At 43.4% G+C, this 20877-nt stretch overlaps 3 protein-coding genes across 3 annotated transcripts in view; 1 reads left to right on the top strand and 2 right to left on the bottom strand.

The window, feature by feature from the left end:
- The window catches only part of WWC2 (WW and C2 domain containing 2), a 171269-nt gene extending 155100 nt beyond the window's left edge, over positions 1–16169 (top strand). The window contains 2 exon segments of the mRNA XM_045552450.1: positions 10149–10276; positions 13305–16169. Of these exon segments, the coding sequence (XP_045408406.1) occupies positions 10149–10276; positions 13305–13371 (195 nt within the window). The 3' untranslated portion in view covers positions 13372–16169.
- A 977-nt stretch (positions 16170–17146) lies between these two features.
- Positions 17147–17881, bottom strand: CLDN22 (claudin 22). The gene has a single exon (XM_045552451.1). The coding sequence runs from the start codon at positions 17835–17837 to the stop codon at positions 17175–17177; it is 663 nt and encodes a 220-aa protein (XP_045408407.1). The 5' UTR covers positions 17838–17881; the 3' UTR covers positions 17147–17174.
- Positions 17882–19375: 1494 nt separating this feature from the next.
- On the bottom strand, positions 19376–20111 carry LOC123638663 (putative claudin-24). Its single transcript, XM_045552452.1, has one exon. The coding sequence runs from the start codon at positions 20046–20048 to the stop codon at positions 19386–19388; it is 663 nt and encodes a 220-aa protein (XP_045408408.1). The 5' UTR covers positions 20049–20111; the 3' UTR covers positions 19376–19385.
- Positions 20112–20877: the final 766 nt, after the last annotated feature.

The raw sequence follows: 20877 nt of genomic DNA, 5'->3' as shown, positions 1-20877 counted from the left end.
AAAACAAAACACCCCTCTTAATGCAAATCCTTCCTCTGGAACTCCTGTGGTGTCTTCAGCCTGGAGTGTAAACTTGCCAGGGGAGTGAGGAGGCCACCTGTGCCTTACAGCACATGTTCCATCCAACGTTGACAGGAATCTCCTCTGCCTCATTAAAGCTGCTGATCCTGTTGACCACCATGATTTTATCCTGTTTGGAGTTTTGTTGCCCTCTGCCCTCCACCAGAATAAAGGACTTCACCTCGACTTACTGGTGAATAGATGAGTCCAGCCTACAAAGAGTGGTGAGAAACTGCCTGGTGGGCACTGTCGGTGGCCCCAGGATAACTGGCCTCATGAGGGCCAGGGCCCTGCCCTCAGGCACCCTTGGTCCAGGCTATGCCTTGGTGGCTCAGGGCCGCGTTCCGGAAGTACCAGGGTTTAGGGATGCAATCAGATCAATTAGCGTTCCTTAGGGATCTTATGTAGGACGCAGTTTTACACTTGACCCTCAACTCTTTTGGCAGACTGTCTGAAACAGGAGTTTTATGCTGTTCTGTTACCAGCATCTTCCATGATGCCATCATGACCTGGGAAATAATGCCAGTGACAGGGGGAGTGGCCAATTCACCTTCCCAGGTGCTAAGATCCCTGACTCCCCTTGTTTGTTTGGGTTTTTTGTACCTGTCGTATTGACCTATCACCCTATTCTTAGTAACAGAAAAAACCACAGGAATTATTTCACAACCGTACTGTCCAGACATAATGTGAAGTTAAACTAAATGCCCTTGTAACTGACCTCTTTGAAAACTGTCATCTCTGTCATGGAATGCAACTATGTGTGTGATGGGGGGTATTTTTCATTTTCATCTCCTAACTGTTAGCATTTGATTATTCCTACTGCAAGTCACCATCTAGAAATGGGTGCTGGCCGCCATGCCCGACTGGTGCCATCGTTTCCTGGGTCTGCCCCAGAGCCAGTGTCTCCATAAAGGTGCTGCCAAGGCTAGGTGGGGTTTTTGATTCTTTAAACTCTCAACACAACACAACGCACTTCTGTACAAAGCTGAGTGTAGCTGGAATGACCAGTAGCGTTCACTCTTAATGCCACATTGGATACATTTCACTCATAGAACAGGCCTTCTGTCACCCATGTGGAAGTGCTTGCTTAGGTAGCATAAAAACTGGTCACTTGAGCTCAGAACTGCTCAGGAATACTTTGAAGATCATGGGCCTTTCCAATTTGGATCAAGGATGCAAAAATTTGAGAAGGCTGAGATCTCCTTTGTGTTGCCAGCACAAAATATAAACAGGTCTTATTCCAGCTTTGGAAAATTTTTAAAAAGAGTGATACTTTAGAATTCTCTTTGTAAAATACTGCTTTATTCTTGTATTAATTTACAGTTGTTTAGTCACTAAATGATACCTATTGAATGATTCTGGCCTCATAATAAGCTTTTAATAATGATTATAATCATCCTTATATAAGTTGCATTGGTGACTTAGAAATTTAGTTATATCTTAATAGAGGATTTCTGGTCTAGATTATCTGATGAACCAATACTTAGTTGGTTTCAAAATTAGTTTGCACACCAAGACAATGAGGGAGAAGAAGAGCTCAGGAAACTTTCTCTTGTGATTGTGGCAGAGCCTCAAATAAATTCTAATGTTGCACCACTTCACTAAGAAGGCACAGCCCTGGGAGCAGAGAAGAGGCGAGGAAGGCGGTGGCCACTGGCGTGCTGCCTGCTTGCTCCCATGGGTTCAGCCCCCGGAAGCCTCCAAACCACCTCTCATAGTCGTCCGTCAGAGGAGAAGGAAGGATGGTTCTACACATGTGCGTATGTGAGTACCAGACAATTTCATGGCACACTTTGGCTTCAACAGGAAAGTGAATGGCAGGGGCCAGAGAAGGGACATAAGGGGAGACACTGGTTGCACCTTCATGAAGTCCACCAGATCCCACAGAGAGCTGATGACCGCAGGGCGGTGGAAAAGGTCGAGAGCATTTGAGTTGATGTGTTAGAGGTGCTTGATTCGGAGCAAGAATGTATGTTTTCCAGTTCTCATCAAGAAAATTCCAGCTTAATGAAACATGAAGATATATCTAAATAATTAGAAGCTATTAAAATCTAAGATAGTTGTCTTAATAATTTGCACTCAGATTTCTCCATACCCTTGCTGTTGTTTTTCTAGATCGTTGCTGTGTGAACCTTATGTGGGGATGCTGTTAACAGTTCAGTATAAAACTCCTTTGTCAGAGGAGTTGAGGCTTATATCTAGAATGCTCTATTTTCATACACAATACAGGGCCAAAACTCTCTAGCCTGATGATACCCAGCTAAAGAGTCATTGGTGTACACCGGAGGTCCCTGTTTAGGGTCTAAATGGAAAGAGACTATACCAGCAAGGCCAGAGACCATGCGTGCCTCTGGCAACACGGTCAGACCTCCTTGGTCGCTGTTGCTGGCTTTGCTTTCTCGCTGTCCTTCCCCATTCCTTTCCTTCACAGCTCATTCCTTTTCCTCATCAGACAAAAGAGTCCACAAAAACAAATCAGCCTTCCATACCTGTGGCTTATGTGTTTTCCATGCTCTAATAGGATTTCATGTACTTATTTATAAATTGAGAGGATTGAATTTAGATGGCAAACAAGATCCTTTCTAGTTGCAAAATTCTGTGATTTGAGATCAAAGCTAATATGCTTTCAATGTAAGTGAGGATTTAGAGATTTTCATGGAAGTTGAAGTCTACACTGCCTAAAAAAACCAAACCTTTAGGTTACATGCAGTATTTTGATAATTCTGAAGTCTAAGGAGAAATGTGATTCCTGGAGACTTTTCCATATCAGGCTATCCACAGTGCAGTCATATGCAGGTTATATAGAGCAGATTTTTGATCACACTACAGGAAACTGCTGTATTAGCCCATTTTGTGCTGCTATAACAAAATACCACAGACTAGTTATTCATAAAGGACAGAAGTTTATTTCTTACAGTTCGGGAGGCTGGGAAGTCCAAGATCAAGGAGCCAGCATCTGGCAAGGGCCTTCTTGCTGTGTCAGCCCATAGCATAGGGCAGAAGGGGAAAAGAGAACCCACTTCCAAAAGCCCTTTTATTAAGGCACTAGCCCACCCATGAGGGTGGAGTCCTCATGGCCTAATCACCTCTCAAAGCTGTTACAGTGCCAGTTAAATCTCAACATGAGTTTTGGAGGGACAGATATTCAAACCAAAGTGTGTCTAGCCCACTGCTCCCCATCTTTGCTTCCTTTTGCCTAATGGCAGTTTGACATCAAGCAACAGTGAAGAAAAGCTCACAAAACAAGGTACATTTATAGTGCTTTTAAAATGACTTGATTCCTCTTAGCACAGATGGTTTTCATTTTTATTTTTACCAGCTCTGTGGATATATAGACTGGTAGAGTTATGTACTTCTTTTCCCACCACTGAAGGTTGCAATAACTAGCTCAGTGAAAATACAGACCGATTCAGTTGTGTGCCTTTCCTTATGGCCGTAGAAGCTGTAATAGCCGTTGACGTACCTCGCCTGCTTCCTCCTCTCCACATCCACTTGTTGATGTGCACGTGGGCACACCAGCGCCACATTCGCACACCGCCCTTCCATTCCCACAGGCGTCCCTGTAGTGTTGGGGATTGGTGAGGTTTCCGGCCCAATGATCATAAAGTGCCTGACGGTGAGCAAAGAGCCTGCCAATTGCCATAAAAAACATGGCTCCTGGAAAAGCAGTGACTTGAAGCTGGCAGCAGACGCTGGGTCACCTCCCTTGTCAGGGAGAGCTGTCAGGTCTCAGGGTCACGCTCCATAACCTCCTCCTTTGTGGCTGAAAGTCTGTTTTGTAGCTGGGAATAAAAACGGAATCTTATTTAGTGCCCTCATGTATTGTACAACCCGCTTAGGAAGAGAGCAGGAAGCTCAGGACTGTAAATTAAGACCGGACTGTGGTCTCTATTCCCTTAGGCTCCTTAGCGAGACCGTGTAAAACCCTGGACCTTTCTGGCAGGTCGGTGCCCATCATGTGAACTAGAGATTAATCACATCCTGCTGGAGTCTGGTGCGTAAGAAGGAGCCTCCTGTCCTCGTGAATGAGGCATCTAATCACGACTTGGCGGGTGAGGGGGAAGAGGCAGCCGAGAGAGGACTAGTATTCTTTCAAAGGAACCTCGTGTTGTTTGCAAAGCAGAGATTTCTCTTTCTACTTCCAGCTGTTTCCCTGTCAAAGTGCCAAAGTTCTGTAGTGCTAGACTTTTTTAAAGCTTAAAATAATACAGATGTTAACACTTGTAAAAATTATTATAGAATCTACCAAAAAATTATGTCAAAGATATTAGTATACCTCATTCAACAAAATAAATCTTAATGATTACAATGAAGTATTCAGCATTGAGATTTAACTGCCTGCGAAGCGGTTACTGTTAACAGCTAATAGAAATTCTGTGATATATTTTATCACATACATTTTTGGAGAAAGATAAAGATACAAATATATAAACACGGAGACAAATACAGTCTTCAATGAAGTATGTTCTTACTCAGCAGGGAAGGGAATATCTTCACATGTTCCATGGTCAGTTTTATTTTACACAAAACAAAGCCAAATTTCAAAGTAATTTTGTAGTCACCACAGAAATGCCAGTAGGTAAAGGTGTTAGCCGCCATTAGGCTGCATAGAGGGCGTGTGGTAGCGGTCCCGGGGTGAGAGAGACCCCCACGGTCACTGACATGGGAGGAGACGAGACTGAGAGCAGGATTCTGGGAGCCTGTGGGACTTCAGATCTGATAAAAAATACATTTCTAGGGAGGAAAAGTGAGTTAGATTTTCCTACCTACATATAATCCAGCATGTATATTCCTTCTCTGGCTTTTCCTAATCCGCCTCCTATTCACATCAGTTGGCAGTTTTAAGGTTGATTTTTTCTTATGGTAATTTACCAGGAATTTGAATAGCAGCGATATGGTATGATTATTGATTTAGAGATTTGATACAACACAGCATGGTAGAAGTCATTTATCTATGTGTACTAGGTCAGTAGATCCTTACCTAGGACCTAGTCAGAAATCATCCATTTACTATTGCTAGGACTTCACAAGGTAACTAAAATACTACATTTGTCCCCTTTGAACTTGAATTACATAAATTCAGAAGCTCCAAGTAACAACTAAATTATCGATTATAAAATAATCATGAGAGAACTGTTACTTAAATATGGGTTGCTAGGGCTGGGTATAGTGGCTCAAGCCTGTAATCCCAGCACTTTGGGAGACCAAGACAGAAGGATTGCTTGAGGCCAGAAGTTTGAGACTAGCCCGGACAACATAGTGAAACCTTGTCTTTACAAAAAAGTGATGGCTCACGCCTGTAGTCCCAGCTACTTGGGAGGCTGAGGCAAGAGGATCACTTGAGCCTAGGAGTTCAAGGCTGCAGTGAGCTATGATCATGCCATGGCACTCCAGCCTAGGCAACAGAGTCAGAGCCTCTCTAAAAATAAATAGATAGATAGATGATCATAGGCTGCTTTTTAATAGACAAAAACCTTTCAAAAGAGGGAGGTGGGGGGATGGTAAAAAACATCTGGAAAAGGTATCTTGTAGTGAAAAAGAATCAGAAGTAATTGCAGTAGATTATTAACAAAGTACTAGGGATGCGATGCCCCATTGTAGGATATTTAGTTGTCTATAAAGTGATGTGAATATGATGGATTCTTTATATACATTTGCTGAACACATAATTTTTATAAAATCTCATCTTTCTTAAAAGTGCCACAGCATTTTTATTTTCAAATTTGAAATGAGTTTAGTATGTTTGCTTTGAGAATATTTTTAAAATTTAAAAAAATGTTTAACGCATGCTTATTATATCAAATAATGCGGGACTAGCAAAAGCAAAAACTAGAAGCCCTCAGTGGAGTCCCACTCCCCAGAGGTAACCATTGTTGACAGTTTGGTATAGGCCCTTTCAGCTGTTTTTTATGGGGTGTGTGTGTGTGTTATTTGGAAAAGTTGTACAACAATAGGGTTATAAAGATAATATTCTGAAATTTGCTTTTTTTCCCACCTTAATTCTAGTAATATATGAGGAGCATCTTTCCATATTAGTAAATGCTATATGTAATTCATTATTTTTAAGGTATTCACCTGTATATATCTTGATTATTGAATTATTCTAATGACAGTTTCCCAAATTTTCAGTTAAAAATAATGTGGACATACACATTTCTATACATATTTTTGTACCTTTCTGGTCACGGTAGTGTTACCGAAGCCCAGATTCTTAGGAGGAGAGTTCACAGTCTGGCTGTGAACCACAGTGGAAGATACTGTCTTTGTCATGTCTTTTAAGCCTAAAGACCTTATTTGACTTCCTGGCCCCCAAGGTGTCTGTTGAATACATATGGGAAGATGAGATCCTTAATTCCTTTTCTGCCAGCCCAGTCTTATCTCCTTCTAAAGTTTATAACTGCTTAAGTTATAACAGAAGCAGTTGGCTTTTCAGGTACGAAAGGATCCCAATTACGGGGTTGTCCATCAACTTAGATTGCAGGCTGCAGGCTACTACCTTTAGCTAAGCTGTTTTTTCTTCCACCTCTTTGTGCTGACTGCTTAGCTCTGACCTGAGTTATCCTCCCCAGACTTTGTGGGGGAAAAAAGCAGCAGACAGACACCAATATCTCAGTTTTCCCAAGCATTTCCTTTACATCTCCATTTGCCACTGCCACGACCAGCGGCCTCCACCATAGTGCCACATTTTATGTTCTGTTACTGTAGCGCACCACTGAGGAGGCCACAGGGAGAGGGGCTGATGTGTGCTGGAGGGGTCCTCCCAGGTGAGCTAAGTCTCCCCAGTCTCTGACTCAAATTAGTAGTATCCCCTCCCCCAGTTCTCGTCACCCCTGCCCGATGAGGGCCAGAAATGTGACTTAGAACACCACTTCTGAGGAGTCAAGGGCACAGTTTCCTCTCGTCTTGGGAAGTTGTGCATTAGGACATAGGCCTTCCTCTCCCTAGGACTAGCAGTCCTTTGACTTGTCTACCGACTGGTAGGGAAGAAAGGTGTGATTTTCTTATTGGTGAGAGGAACGGCCTTTCCTGTTTATTCGCCATTTGTGTTTATTCTGTGAATTGCCTATTCATACCCAATGCCCTGTTTTCTGTTGCCTTGTCTTTTTCTGCCTGAAAGTCCTCTTTATATACCTCTCTGTTCTTTGAGTTACAAATGTTTTTGTCCATTCTATCATTTTGTCTTTCAAATGCCTTTCAAATTATGGAAGTTCACGTGTTTACGTGAATTTAAATATGGCAATCTTTATTTTATAGCTTTCTGGAGAGATTTTGTTGATGCTCAGTAATCATTAGGAAAAAACCCTGGGTGCTTCTAAACTTTGAGAGTTGTTGAAGAACATTAATCTTAAAAAGATTGTCATCCAAAAACTTGGATTTCCCACAGACCCACTCATTCATGGACTCAACACACGTTGGCCGCCTTGCCTTGGGGAGGCCCTGGGGACACTGAGGAGGGCCCTAGGGATGCTGAGGAAGGCATGCCGTTTCCGGGATGAAAGAGCAAAGGAAAGTGAGGCAGGGGAGGGCTCCTTTAAAAGAAGCTGCAGTTCCTGTGTTGTCCGCAGGTCTCACTGTGAAAATGGCTGGTGCTCAGAAATGTGTCAGAGAGGCCTGAGAGGCGTATTTGAAATCAGTCAAGCCACAGTCCGTCTTGGCAGAGAGGCAAGTGGCTGTGGTTCCTGTTTGAGTAGCAGGCTGTCAGCTGAGCACATAGCAGCCGAGCCGCCCCAGCATCGCTGGTGAATCGGGAGAAGTGAGGAGGAAAGTTATCTTGCATCTGCGCCAGAAATCTTGCTTAGAATTCCTCTCTTCAAGCAGCTTTCAAAAAAATTTCAAAAAGCCAACTCATATATTTATAGGGCTCCACTGTCTCCAAAGACACCAATAAATTAAATTAAATTAGGTTTTTATTTCTGTCTGATGAGGCTAACTATGGTTTTTAAGTATATATTGGTAAGACTAATTTCAGATGACACCGCTCCCCCACATGAAATATATAAGTCTCCAGCCTTTTGATTTAACATATAAGACTAAATTAGCTGAAAATTTATGTCTGCGTAAAAGCCTGTATATGGATGTTTACAGCAACTTTATTCATAATTGCCGAAACTTGGAAGCAATCAAAATGTCCTTCAGTAGGTGAATGGTTAAATAAACTGATGTATCCAGACAATGGAATATTCCCCAGCACTGAAAAGAAATGAGCCAACATGCCATGAAGGAAACTTAAGTGCATATTACTAAGTGAAAGAAGCCGATGTGAAGAGGCTACGTACTGTGTGATTCCAACTGTATGACGTTCTGGAAAAAGCAGAACTGTGGAGCCAGTGACAAGATCAGTGGTTGCCAGGGACTGGTGGGGAGAGAGGGAGGAGTCGGTGGAGCACAGAGGGTTTTCAGGCAGTGGAGCTCTTGGGTGTGGCACTGCAGTGGTGGGTATGTGGCGTTATAAGTTTGCCCAAAGCCACAGAATTACAACACCAGAGTGGAGCCTAATGTAAATACAGACTTCGGGTGATAAGGACGCATCAGTGTGGGTGCATCATCTGTAACCATTGTGCCCCTCTGCGCGGGATGTTGGCAGCGGGGGAGGCTGTGCATGTGGGGGGGCAGGGTGTACGTGGGAACTCTCTGTTTTCCACTCAGTTTTGCTGTGAACCTAAACTTTAAAAAATAAAGTCTATTTTTTAAAAATACCATGAGGCAGATTTGTTAACCTGAGAAAATACTTACAGTATTGTTAACTTCTAATAATTATTAAAACAATTTCTAATCTTTTCTATTGTTTTTCTCCGCCACTGGCCTTCATCTGCTTTGTTCACAACTATATCCCTGCTTCCTTGTCCAGTGCCTGGTGTATAAAAAAAAAAATAGCAACAGGAGTAGCTTAGCCATGGAATAGTGTATTTAATGATGTGTTAGGACTGTTCTGATTGCTTTGCATTTATTAACGCATTTAGACCTCACAACAACCCTTTGAACTAAGTACTTATTCCAAGTTTACAAGTAAAGAAAGTAAGGCACAGGAGGCCAAGCAACTTGCATAAATGTGCAGGGCTAGGAAGTGGTAGAAATGGAATTTAAACCCAGACCATATGGCTCCAGAGTTTTTGCTCTTTACCGCTAACTTATATCACCTTTCCTTAGAAGGTAATCAAAAAATATCTGTTGACTGGGTGAATGAATGAATGTGATTGAATGAATGAATGAATGAATGAAAATCAACTTTTATTCTGTAGTATTATTAGTCTATTTTTATTTTTAAAATGTATTCATGCAAAATACCCAAATGTCCATCCATAGTAACACAGATGGTAAATTATGGTAAAGTCACACAGTGGAAAATGATATAGCAGTGAGGAAAATGAGCTACGGCTACGGGTCATGGTGTGTCTTATTCTCATAAGCATAATGTCAAGCCAAAGAAGCCGGAGCCTACAGGGTACATACTGCACTATTCCATTCATACAAGGACAGGATGGGAAAGTAGCCTGTGCTGTTAGAATGCCAGGAACCCTCGGGGGCAGTGACCACAAGGGCGCTAAGGGGGCTCCTAGAAACTGGGAGTGTTCTCTCCCTTCATCTGGTGCTGGCTACAGGGGTGTGTTCAATTTCTAAAGGTTTTATATGTGCAGTTTTTTGGTAGGTAAATTCTATGTTATCTAACAAATAGTTTTTTAAATGGCTAACAGAAAAAAGGGATCAAAAAGAGGAATAACAGGATAAAAGTATATTTGCCAAAATGTTAACTGTAGATATTTTTTGGAAGCGGTGCTACAAGTAGTTTTTATTTTCTTTTTTGAGGGTTCTTAGGTTCTCCAGATGTGATAAGATTGTCACGTATTGCCTATATAGGATTTCTAAAATACCACTAAAATAAACCCACCCCGGAATCAGTGCCTGCTCCCACTCAGCGTGAGGTGGGCGCGTGGGTGCTGGCCCTGGTGGGCGAAAACAAGCACCACCCTGTCGGCTGCCTGGCTCGGCCTCCTGACTTCGGTCCCTGCCCTTGCGAGCCTTCTGGGAAGTCTTCAGGGATTTCTAATCCGTGTGTTGTGGGTTTCCTGTGTACTTATTTCCTCTGCCAGGCCGAACAGTCAAAAGAAGAGCAGAAGCAGGGTCTGAGTGCGGAGAAGTTGATGCGGCAAGCCTCCAAGGACGTGTGTCGGCTTCGGGAGCAGAGCCGGAAGGTGCCTCGGCAGGTGCAGTCCTTCAGGTACGTAGCCCCGCCCCAGGGCAGCTTTCGGGTTGTCCTCATGTTGTCTCATTGTGTAGGAATTCACCGCGATGCAGTGAGATTTAATGTTAGAGTATGAGCCAAAAATCCTGTGATCTCCAGCTAAAATATACAATTTTCCATTTGCTTCTTCCTGAGTTTACATTCTCGACCGGCCGAGTTAAAGCCTGGTTAAAGCCTGGCTGCCCAAGAACCCAGGCTGCCTCCAGCTCTTAGGAGCAGTCAGCACATCTCGTTGAGAAATCTTGCCACACAGTACAAAATAGTGCAGAAAAGCCATGTATGTTTGGGTTTTGTTCGCTCATTTCACAGACATTCCTCAGGCACCCAATAAGCCTGGCACCATGCTAGGCCCCAAGATTCGGAGACGAAGAACGTGTGCTTTGCCCTGCGGTAGGTCTGCTCTGCAGGCGCGAGCGGGCGTCCACATGGTGCGGTGCCGCGTGGAGAGAGCTGTCGAGCTGTGAGCAGGCACCTGTGAGAGCACGCAGGGACAGCCGTTGGCGCTGCAGGCGCTAGCAGGGCAAGACAGGAAGAGAGGCAACGTTTGCACCCATCGTGGAAGGATGCCTGCGAGTTCTTCAGGCCCCGGGGACAGCAGTTTTGAGTAGGGCATCGAGGCAGGAGAACACACTGACAGGCGCAGTGCCTTAGTGGTCAGTGCCAGGTTACATGCGCGTGGTGAGCGGCCGGCCGAGAGCCTGTCAGGGAGAGCCAGGCTCAGACCACACAAGGCTTTGGATGCCGTGCGGAAGGTTGTCACCCATGGTTTCGGATGGTGGGGGAGCCAGCAGGGGTCTCTGAGCTGAAAGCAAAGGATGGGGTGGGTCATGCTTGGGGCAGATACTAGGGGGATTCTGGAGAGTTGGCCAGGAAGAAACTGGGAGGGTGGCAGTTAGGGTCCTGCGAGAGGCGGGAGGGGCGGCAGGGAGTGCGCCCTGTGGTGCCATGCTCGGGCTGGGGACAGCTGAGAGCGGAGCAGCTGTGGGGAGGGTACCCAGCTCTGCCTTGGCACGTATCAGGTCATGCCAGTAGGACAGCCAGGTAACTGGCCAGTAGACAAGTGGAAGTAAAACTCTAAAGCCAGGGTTAAGGGTCAGGACGAAGGTAGAAACTGGGAGTGTCCGTCCTCGCTGTGGCAGTCTCATCAATGGAAATGGGCCAGACGTCCCAGAAAATGTGGAACTTGGAAAGGAGGCCTGGTGGACACCAGCCGTGGAAGGACTAAGGACTCAGCACAAAGACGTCGAGGAGGAGCCGCCCCGGGGGACGAGGGCCGCGGAGAGCCAGCGCCCCTGCGGCTGGAGGGTGGGAGACTCTGAGACATTGGAAAGTATCCCCAGTCGGTTGGTCAGGAGGCCACGGTGACCACAGGGACAGTTCGAGTCCAGGCAGAAGAAGGTCGGAGAAGGGTTTGGTGTATTGGTGATTTGTTCTGTTTCTGGTTTGGGGAGTGCAGAGGCGTCTTGTGCGTAGGTGGCAGGAGCCCTGGAAGGGCCTGTGTGGAGTGTGGGGGCCACGGGGCCACCCAGAGGGATCACGCTGGCATATTTTTATTTTTATGAGACATTTTATAGTAAAGAATTCAGTTTTTCTTGCCTTTATCCTGCTAAAGAATCGCTTTTGTAACTTTTAGAGAGTACTGCTCTTGGGTTTTTCGACCCGCAGGGCGAGGGCAGTCTTGCTACATCACATTGCAAGTGGCACGGAGAATCGCACAACTCTCGGTTGTTGCCAAAACTCGAAACAGAGTTCATGAACATGCCGGGCTTCCCTTAAGATACCCATGATATCCCCGGGCAGGTGCTGAATGAGTGGGACGGAGCGTGACCAGACGGCTGCCTGGACTGGCGGCGCAGGGCTGGGCGGAGCATAGTCACGTCACCGGCCACCTGGGTGGGGACATGGGCACTTTCCCAGCGGCGCAGGGCTGGCACCGCCCCAGCTGCTTGCCTCACCTGGAATCAGGAGCCCAGTGTTCCCTGGCCGCCTGATTTTTTGAGAGGTTAGAAATCAAGAATTTTATGTGAAACATCTCAGATGTAGGCACAGGCAACGGATTGAGGAATTTTTAAACACCCCAGTTTTCCACTGTGCCCTAAGGCATCCACTGACACGCCCATGCTCTTGCCTTGTGAGATTCTTATTCTCTCTTATGGAATTGAACAAATTTAAAGGACGCTATACCGCAAAAACAGCTCTCATTCCAACGTGCACAGTTTTTTTACTCTTTCTTTCCTTCTCTTTTCCTTAGTCTTCAGAACACCCCCCCTCAGTCTTGTTTCTCACCCCGTGCTTCCTCCTCCGTGTGCACCTTCACTTGGCCGGGGCGGCCAGTGCTTTATTATTCTTCCCGGCTACGGCGCCCTCGTGCGCCCTCAGCGACATAGCTGATGGAATTCCCTGATGTGAAATGGGATTCTACCGTAGAAAGACACACGTGCTGCCTTCTTGTCTTTGGCGACTACACAGCCCTAAAATCTTACTGTTTTAACCACTGTCCTCACCCCAAATCCATTATGCTTTGTCTTTCTCAGCTTTTCCCTGTCAGGTTGTTTCTACATTTCCCTGCTTCGGGATGTCTCCTCCTCCCTGCATCTGAGAGACGGTGTCACTCATCAGGCTGTCCCTGCCTACGCATGGTATTGATTTTAAAGAATTTCCCCGACATCATGTACTATTCCATGAGATCACTGAGAAGTTTCCCGTAGGATTTAGAATCCTCTACTACCTGGTTTGGAAACACCCATACCTAGATCAAACCTGTAATGGCTTAAAAACCATCTTATGTTGGAAATGGCAGAAGGGGACTCACTTGGTTGTAGGCCAGAGCTGCTGTCTCCCTCACAGCCCACCTTTCACAGCAGGGACGCCCTCGGTTTCAGTGGAGTTCTGCCTGAGGAAAGGGTCTCTTACCCGGGCTTGTGGAGACACCACTGCAGCTCTTGGAGACTGTGTTAATGGTCGCAGCATTTAGGTTGGTTTATCTCTCCCCCCCTGCCCCCAGGGAGAAGATTGCCTACTTCACCAGAGCCAAGATCAGCATCCCATCCCTGCCGGCTGACGACGTGTGATCACCTGGCTTAGGAAATTGTTTTTTCACCTGTTCACTTTCTTAGGACGAAAGACTGAACATTTGTTTTTTTGTTTTGTTTGGGTTTTGGGGGTTTTTTTGTAACATAACTGTCAACTCTTGAACTTTTATTTCACGTCAGATTTTCAACATGTTAATTTGTAAAGTACCTTGAATGTAATTCTTATATGCTTAAAAAAGAAAAAAAAATCAGATAACAAAAATGGGATAATCTGGTACACAAATGTACAGTATGTGTCTGTTGCCAAGGGGCTTTATTTTGTAAAAATGGAATAGAGGCAGTACCCGGTGTACATCCTATCGAGCTGACTGTTGAGAAACAACTGCGTTCAGCAGAAGGTGGTTTTTGCTTTTCCTTTGTTTTCTTGTGAGTAGACTGTGAAGATGGCAACAGTGCCATGTGATGTTTTTGTGCTGGAGAGCAGCTCTTTTGGCGTGAAGTTACACATGAGTATAAGTTGAGGGCAGAGTTCCACATCCTTCTCAAACAGGTGCTGTGTTCACTTCCATCACTTATGTTGGAACACTTTGTTTCCTTAAAACAATTTCTTTTTTGTCCTTTTGTATTTGTCTAAAGAAAACTAAAATATAAAATACTGAGTGCAAGAATATCAGAATACAAAGGAGCAATACTCCTGGCTACACTTAAGATCTTGCGATTCATGACCCTGAGGGTAAGGGAGAAGGAAGGGAAGAACACCACTTACCCTAAAATACACTAACTTGAACTCATCGGATGAGCAGCTGGTTCATCTGACTCAGCCTGAATTTGCAAGTGTTCAGATGGGCCTTTCTGGCTTGCACCAGTGCTGTGTCCCGGCAGTGAGGATGGTGCTCAGTGGGGCCCCGAGTTCTGAGGGCAGACAGCATGGGAGATGTGGAGGGAGACGGGTCAGCACTCATTTGGTGAGACTGAAGGCAGAGGAAAGGGTATCTTGATTGAATTGAAGTTGCCAAAAATTAAAAAAAATAGTTTATCAAACAGATTTTTAACATTTACTAGAAATTACTTTGCAGCTCTCATTTTTAGGGGTTCTATCTATAATTTATGGTAAATAGTTGGGAGGCAAAGGGAAGAGTGTGCCTGGGGAGATTATTAATTTAGAGTATAGGCTCAATCATTTGTTTTAAAAAAACTGTTCTGGATGTGCAAGTTTAGACAGATAAGTTGACTAACTCGTCCTCCAGTTTAGGGTTTTACCTTACCCAACCCAGGCACTTCTCAAAAAAAAACAAACCTTCAGTGTAGCTCTGCCAGCATAAACGGTTTTAAAATATATAGTATTGAGGCGATTTAAAGCATACTTATTATATAGTCTGTTATACTGGAAGAAGCAATTTTTGGTTAGCCATCACATAGAGCAAACTAAATCAATTTTTTTTTTTTAGAAATGCAAAACTGTCTTAAAGGAATTGGCCCCTTAAAGAAAAAAAAAAAGTTTTATTCCTAAGCTAGAATCCTCACTAACAAGAATTTTTATTTTCTTGAAAGTAATTATACATAGTCTGGAAAGTTCATGTTATCAGAATGAAAGTTCAAATTAAGCAATTTCTGAGCCTAGAACTTTAATTATTTTTTCCTAAATGCCCCACCACTTATATACAAATTTCTTTGAAGACATAACTGGACATGACACTACTTTGAACAAAAACCAGCCTAGTGAATGACCGAGTACAGTCCTTCAAGGCGGCCCAGGTCATTCCATTAGATCTAAGGAAAATGAGAAAAAGAATACCATTCATCCTTATCGAGGTCAAATGTGAAAGAAGTTTATTTAATGTAGAGGTAAATGAAGGTCAGCTGTTTTCAGCTTCTTAGTTTGACCATGAAAATGTTTATAGAATTATGTGTAGTTGTACCGTACGATTTTATTTTCTTCATTTATTTATTTACGGTCTTATTTATGTTCTGTTTAATATATAGTTTGGTTCTGGCCATTTTAAATGTTTGGCATAGAAGAGGCTATATTGGAATATTTACAGCTTTATAAATCTTCATCAGATTAGCTGTTAACTTTTTGTAATACAAAAAGTTTCAGACAAGTATTAAAGAATAAAATCTGTCTCAGGCTGGTAGTTAACAGTTGTGACCAAGATGTTTTTGGTTTTATTTTACAAAATTTGTTCATTTCTAACATGAGAAATGAACTTATTTTAAATATTCCTTTTTCCACACTTTAAAAATCAGCAATAGTGTTATGTATTTATAGGCAGCTTTTAATAATCTTGTCATATTTGTACTAACCCAAATGATTCACAGTGATAAAACATTTTAATAACTTGATCACAAAACCATATGGACAAATATGAATTTTAATATTATAAATATTATTTTTAAAAAGTAGACTTTATTCTGCACAGGGTGAAAAGAATGTAATATTTAGTTCTCAAGTTTGACTTATCAGTATATTATTACAATTTTGTATATCAGAATCTTAAGTGTTACAGGTACAAAAAGAATATTGCTAGCCAAATGAACAAAGTTTAGCTGAATCTCTGTAGCATGCAAATCAAATAAATTTAAAATCTTTTTTTTTTTTGCTATTGCTTTCTCTATATTATATTAAATATCAAAAGCTCAGGACTGACCTAAATATTTAATCCAGGTTAAATTTTGACTATGTTTCTGTTTTAATTTTTCTTGTTTGTAAAAGTATGCAAATACATCACATAGATTAACTTTGGTTTCTGCACTTTCCATGTGTTTGTGGGTGGAAAAAAATTCAGTGTTTTTTTTTTTTTTTCCTAAAACAAAGATACATATTGCCTAATACTTTATTTCAGTGTGATTTATTGTTCGGTTAATTTCCCTGATTGGCACAAACACAAGAGTTTACTTGAACCGTGTACCAGGCAAATATAAAATCCTTCATGAAGAAATCCCCAAGCCAGCAGTTTGTTGTGAATAGTTCCTGTTTGGGCTGTATGTACTGCTGATAAAAAAGGATGGAATATTTTCACTGAAGGGCTCCAGACTGTGGGCCCTGTGGTGGCACTGCCTAAGCTGGCAGTGTGCTCAGGGCAAGGCTGCGGGGCCAGGAGGTTCCCTCCCCACACTGCCGGGCCCCGGGGCTGCTCCGCGCCGGGGCGGCTGGGCATGTGTGCCATCAGATCCAGAGCACAGGACGCAGAAGCAGAAGCACATTTGCGTGGCAGATTCTACATGAATCGTCCGGAGCATGAGACTGCCCTCCTCTGCTTCTGACACGGTACAGCAGGCGTGAGTGCACATGGCTGACTTTTAGAGAAAGCTCCACAGAGGCACTGAGTGCCGCGTTGCAGAAGGAGATGATGTACCCATGTCTCTCACCTCTAAAGCTGTTAAAGAGCCAGCAGTCTTTTCAGATAATTTGCATTTTAAATAAATATGCCACAAGATCTTAGTTTTATTATAACAGATTATCTTAAACACCTGAAAGAAGTAAATGATTTCCAAAATGATTCATCTCCATATGAATGATACCTTCAAAGATACAGAAGGACTAATGTTTCATTTATCAGTTCTGTGCAATCACTGAGCCTATTTTAAAATTGGGGAAACTCATCCACAGTAATGAGTGTGATTACTGTTAAGTCTTGATTGGTTTTGGTCTCAGAGTAGAAGATAAAAGTGGTTTACCAGTCTTAGAAATTATAGTTTAAGAAACTAATAACCACAGGCAGGACAAAATGCATCTCAGAAAGTCAAAAGCATAGTAAATGGATGACTGGAGGGGGAAATCCTACCAAATCCACTGTTGAGCCAGCGTCTCCTGAAGAGTAGATACCGCTGGTCCCTCTGGCCTAGATTTTCAGGCTGGTGCTTCTCATCTCCAGTTTTTGACAGTGCTCTCGCATCTCTGCCACTGCGTAGTGGCCCGAAGCTAGAGGAGCTCGGCTGGAGCAGGCTGCACAGTGGAGCAGGGACCCTCCTAGCAGGAGAGAAAATCCAGCAAACCAGCCCACGAAGAGGGCTTCCCCAAACTCCCACCTGGGGACTATCTCTGGCACGGTCTCGTCCCAGAACTCCTGAACCGTCGTGTAGGCGACCCAAGAGACAGGAACCAGGGCTGTGATTCCCGATGTCCAGAACAGGACTCCTCCCAGGATTAACAGCCGCTTCTTGAAATCCTGCTGTCTCTCTCCAATCTTCAGGCAGTCCAGGCCAAATCCAGACAGCAGCAGGCCCAGAAATCCCAGCCCATTTGACAGAAACATTAAAATCCTGGAGATCCTGAGTTCAGCAGGCAAAGCCAGGAAAGAATCAAAGCCCTTGCATTGTGTCCCCACTTCCTCTTGCATGACACAGGTTTGCCAGAGTCCCATGGTCCAGTTTTCCATTTCATTTAATTCCAGGTTGAGGTTCCTCCAATGTGGCAGGTAGTTTGTAAGACAGGATAAAACCCATCCCAGCAAAGATAATGAAATTCCAGCTAATTGTGCCACAGTTCTAAATACTAAAGCCATTATAAAGTCCTGCGAGCTTTAGCCAAACTAACTCCTGTCCTTTGGTTGCTGGGAAAAGAAGTGTGACACTCGTGTTATCACCTGTGAAGCTCAGAAATATTTTTTCATTGTGTGTATAGGAGGATTCTTGCCAGAGTTGCTATTGTTTGATTCCATGTTGAATAGGTTTCAGGAAAGGATAGGGAAATAAGGCCACAAACCAGTAATGCCAAGGTGTGGCCAAGATCATGTTCGTGTCCTTTGGGCTGAATTTTATAGAAAGCAGTTTGTCACTGAAATGAAATTAAGTAGTAACAGTCTTCCTTTCATTGTTAAGGCACAAATGGCTTTTATGTTGTTCCCAACCTATTTAACACGTCAAAGAATTAAGACGTCTAAAAGCAAGATGTTTAATTGACGGTTTTGCTCCGGCTCCTGCTTTATATCTTACTAATTACACCTGTCAGATTTTCATGTTACAGTTCTCTCAATTCCTATTCTGTGGTAATACTGGGTGTTGTCATTTTTCAAAATAGATCCAAGAAAAGTATTTCTTAACCAAATAAATTGATCTTATCAGAAATCTCTCTAGGCCTTAAATCAGGCCTGTTGTTAAAAAATCCCTTCAGCTACACATACCGCGTAGTGTATGAAACAATACTGAACTAAATACCAAGTCTACTTATCTGCATGCCTTTCTGTCAGATTCATGCACATGTGCATAAACACTTGGGTTTGTTTTTTCCCTCTGCTTGAATATGCTTTGTATGCTGTGGAAAGGTTACGCAGTAGGACACCGTAGGGTAGAATCAACATCTGTGTTCGTCACTAAAGTGTATGTCCCCATGTTTGTCATTTTTAATTGAATAAAGGAAAGTTTTGATTCAGGCAAATGAACTGACAATATCTAGATATCAAGAAAAATATCTGTGGAATTGTTTTTCTTTTTTTAATGTGAAGCTTTTGAGGAAGAGATGAGAGAAGAGATGGGCCAGTATTTTAAATCTGAGAGTATCACAATGTACTGAAAACCTTCGCCTCATAAAATCCTGTCACACAAGGTGCCTAGTAATTTCCTAAACACAAACCACTTCTGTTTGAAGAAGACCAAAGTCACTGCTGTGGAACTAACATTTTGGGGTTGGCTTATCATGTGGTTTTACTAATGTAGAACACTTAAAAGGTTTCAGATTGTTAGTTTTTTTTTTTCCTTAGGAAACAGAAACTAATTGTTTCCTACTACCAACAAAAACAAACAAAAAGCTTTCTAATATAAAATTAACGCCTTAAAGCTTAAGATTGGCTATACTGGGAAGCCACTGCCACATTGATTCATATAACCAGGTCAGTGAAAGTTTTCACTCATAATTATGTAATGCTTACACTAATAATTTTCTTTTAGATATAAGATTTTCTCTCATTCTTTTCCAGATTTTAACTGGAGGCGGGTCTAGTATAGAAAAAGACTTATTCAGTGAGAAAATGTGAGCAGCACAGATTTCATAATGTAACAAAGACCTCTTTGTCATCACGGTTGATGTAGGATACATCTCTGGCCTCGTCAAAGTCTTACACTTTAGGATCTGCGGTTCCATTTTCCAGGCGTGGACACTGAGTTCGCATCTCTGCCACTGCATAGTGGCCCGAAGCTAGAGGAGCTCGGCTGGAGCAGGCTGCACAGTGGAGCAGGGACCCTCCTAGCAGGAGAGAAAATCCAGCAAACCAGCCCACGAAGAGGGCTTCCCCAAACTCCCACCTGGGGACTATCTCTGGCACGGTCTCGTCCCAGAACTCCTGAACCGTCGTGTAGGCGACCCAAGAGACAGGAACCAGGGCTGTGATTCCCGATGTCCAGAACAGGACTCCTCCCAGGATTAACAGCCGCTTCTTGAGATCCTGCTGTCTCTCTCCAATCTTCAGGCAGTCCAGGCCAAATCCAGACAGCAGCAGGCCCAGAAATCCCAGCCCATTTGACAGAAACATTAAAATCCTGGAGATCCTGAGTTCAGCAGGCAAAGCCAGGAAAGAATCAAAGCCCTTGCATTGTGTCCCCACTTCCTCTTGCATGACACAGGTTTGCCAGAGTCCCATGGTCCAGTTTTCCATTTCATTTAATTCCAGGTTGAGGTTCTTCCAGTGTGGCAAATAAGTTGTAATAATAGATAAGACCCATCCCAGCAAAGATAATAAAAGTCCGACAGACTGCATCACTATTCTGAAGAGTAAAGCCATTGTGACAAATCTTAGGACGTCGCCACCCCTATAGGATCTGCAGTCCTTTGTGGTTGACAGTAGTGTGACGATCTTGGTTCTATGCTGCCTAGAATATAAGCTTGGGCATTAACTCTTTAGGCACTCTGAAATGCGTTTTTGTTCTTCTCAAATATAATGTTTCATGTAAAGGACGAAGGACTCTGTTAAAACTATGAGTTAGGCTCTCTGATAAGGATTTGATCTGTTACCTTCCAATTTGCTTGGTAAAACTATATCCTCAATGCTTGATGAGTATAAGTCTAAGGATGAACAAAGAGGTCTCTATGACCCCTCACCCTAACATACAACAGAAATCTTTGTGCTTCAATATGGATTAATTAGATTTTAAGTGGTGATAAAAGGCCAGCTCTTTCTACAACAGGACTTCATTGTAATAGCTGAATCTGAGATTTCAGGGATGCGAAACAAGGCCTTGTAAAGAAAGGTAGACTGTTTCCCTATAATCTTCATTTTCTGACTTCCTTAACCTACACAGGAGCCTGGCCCATGTTCTTGAGTGTCACAGGGACTCAGTTGGGACTTGGCAGAAAGGTTTCCCTCAGATCCCTTTGAAAGGTAGAGGCTAGTTCACTGGGCTAATTAAAATAAAAAGGACAAGGTGGATGCCCAGAGGTCTAGGTGAGGAAGGGAGCATCCCCGGAGGTGCCCGCTTTCACTCTGCCATCTCCAGCCTCCCCGAGGACTTGGCATGAATCATGGTGTCTCAGCCTCCAGGGAGGTGTTTTTTTGTCCGGAGCTGAGCTGTCTTCTTGGTCGTGGTCATTTCCGCCACGTAGGCAGAGCGGCA

The sequence above is a fragment of the Lemur catta genome, chromosome 5 (genome assembly GCF_020740605.2).
Source record: "Lemur catta isolate mLemCat1 chromosome 5, mLemCat1.pri, whole genome shotgun sequence".
Lineage (NCBI taxonomy): Eukaryota > Metazoa > Chordata > Mammalia > Primates > Lemuridae > Lemur > Lemur catta.
This window is presented reverse-complemented; position numbering and strand designations above follow the sequence as displayed.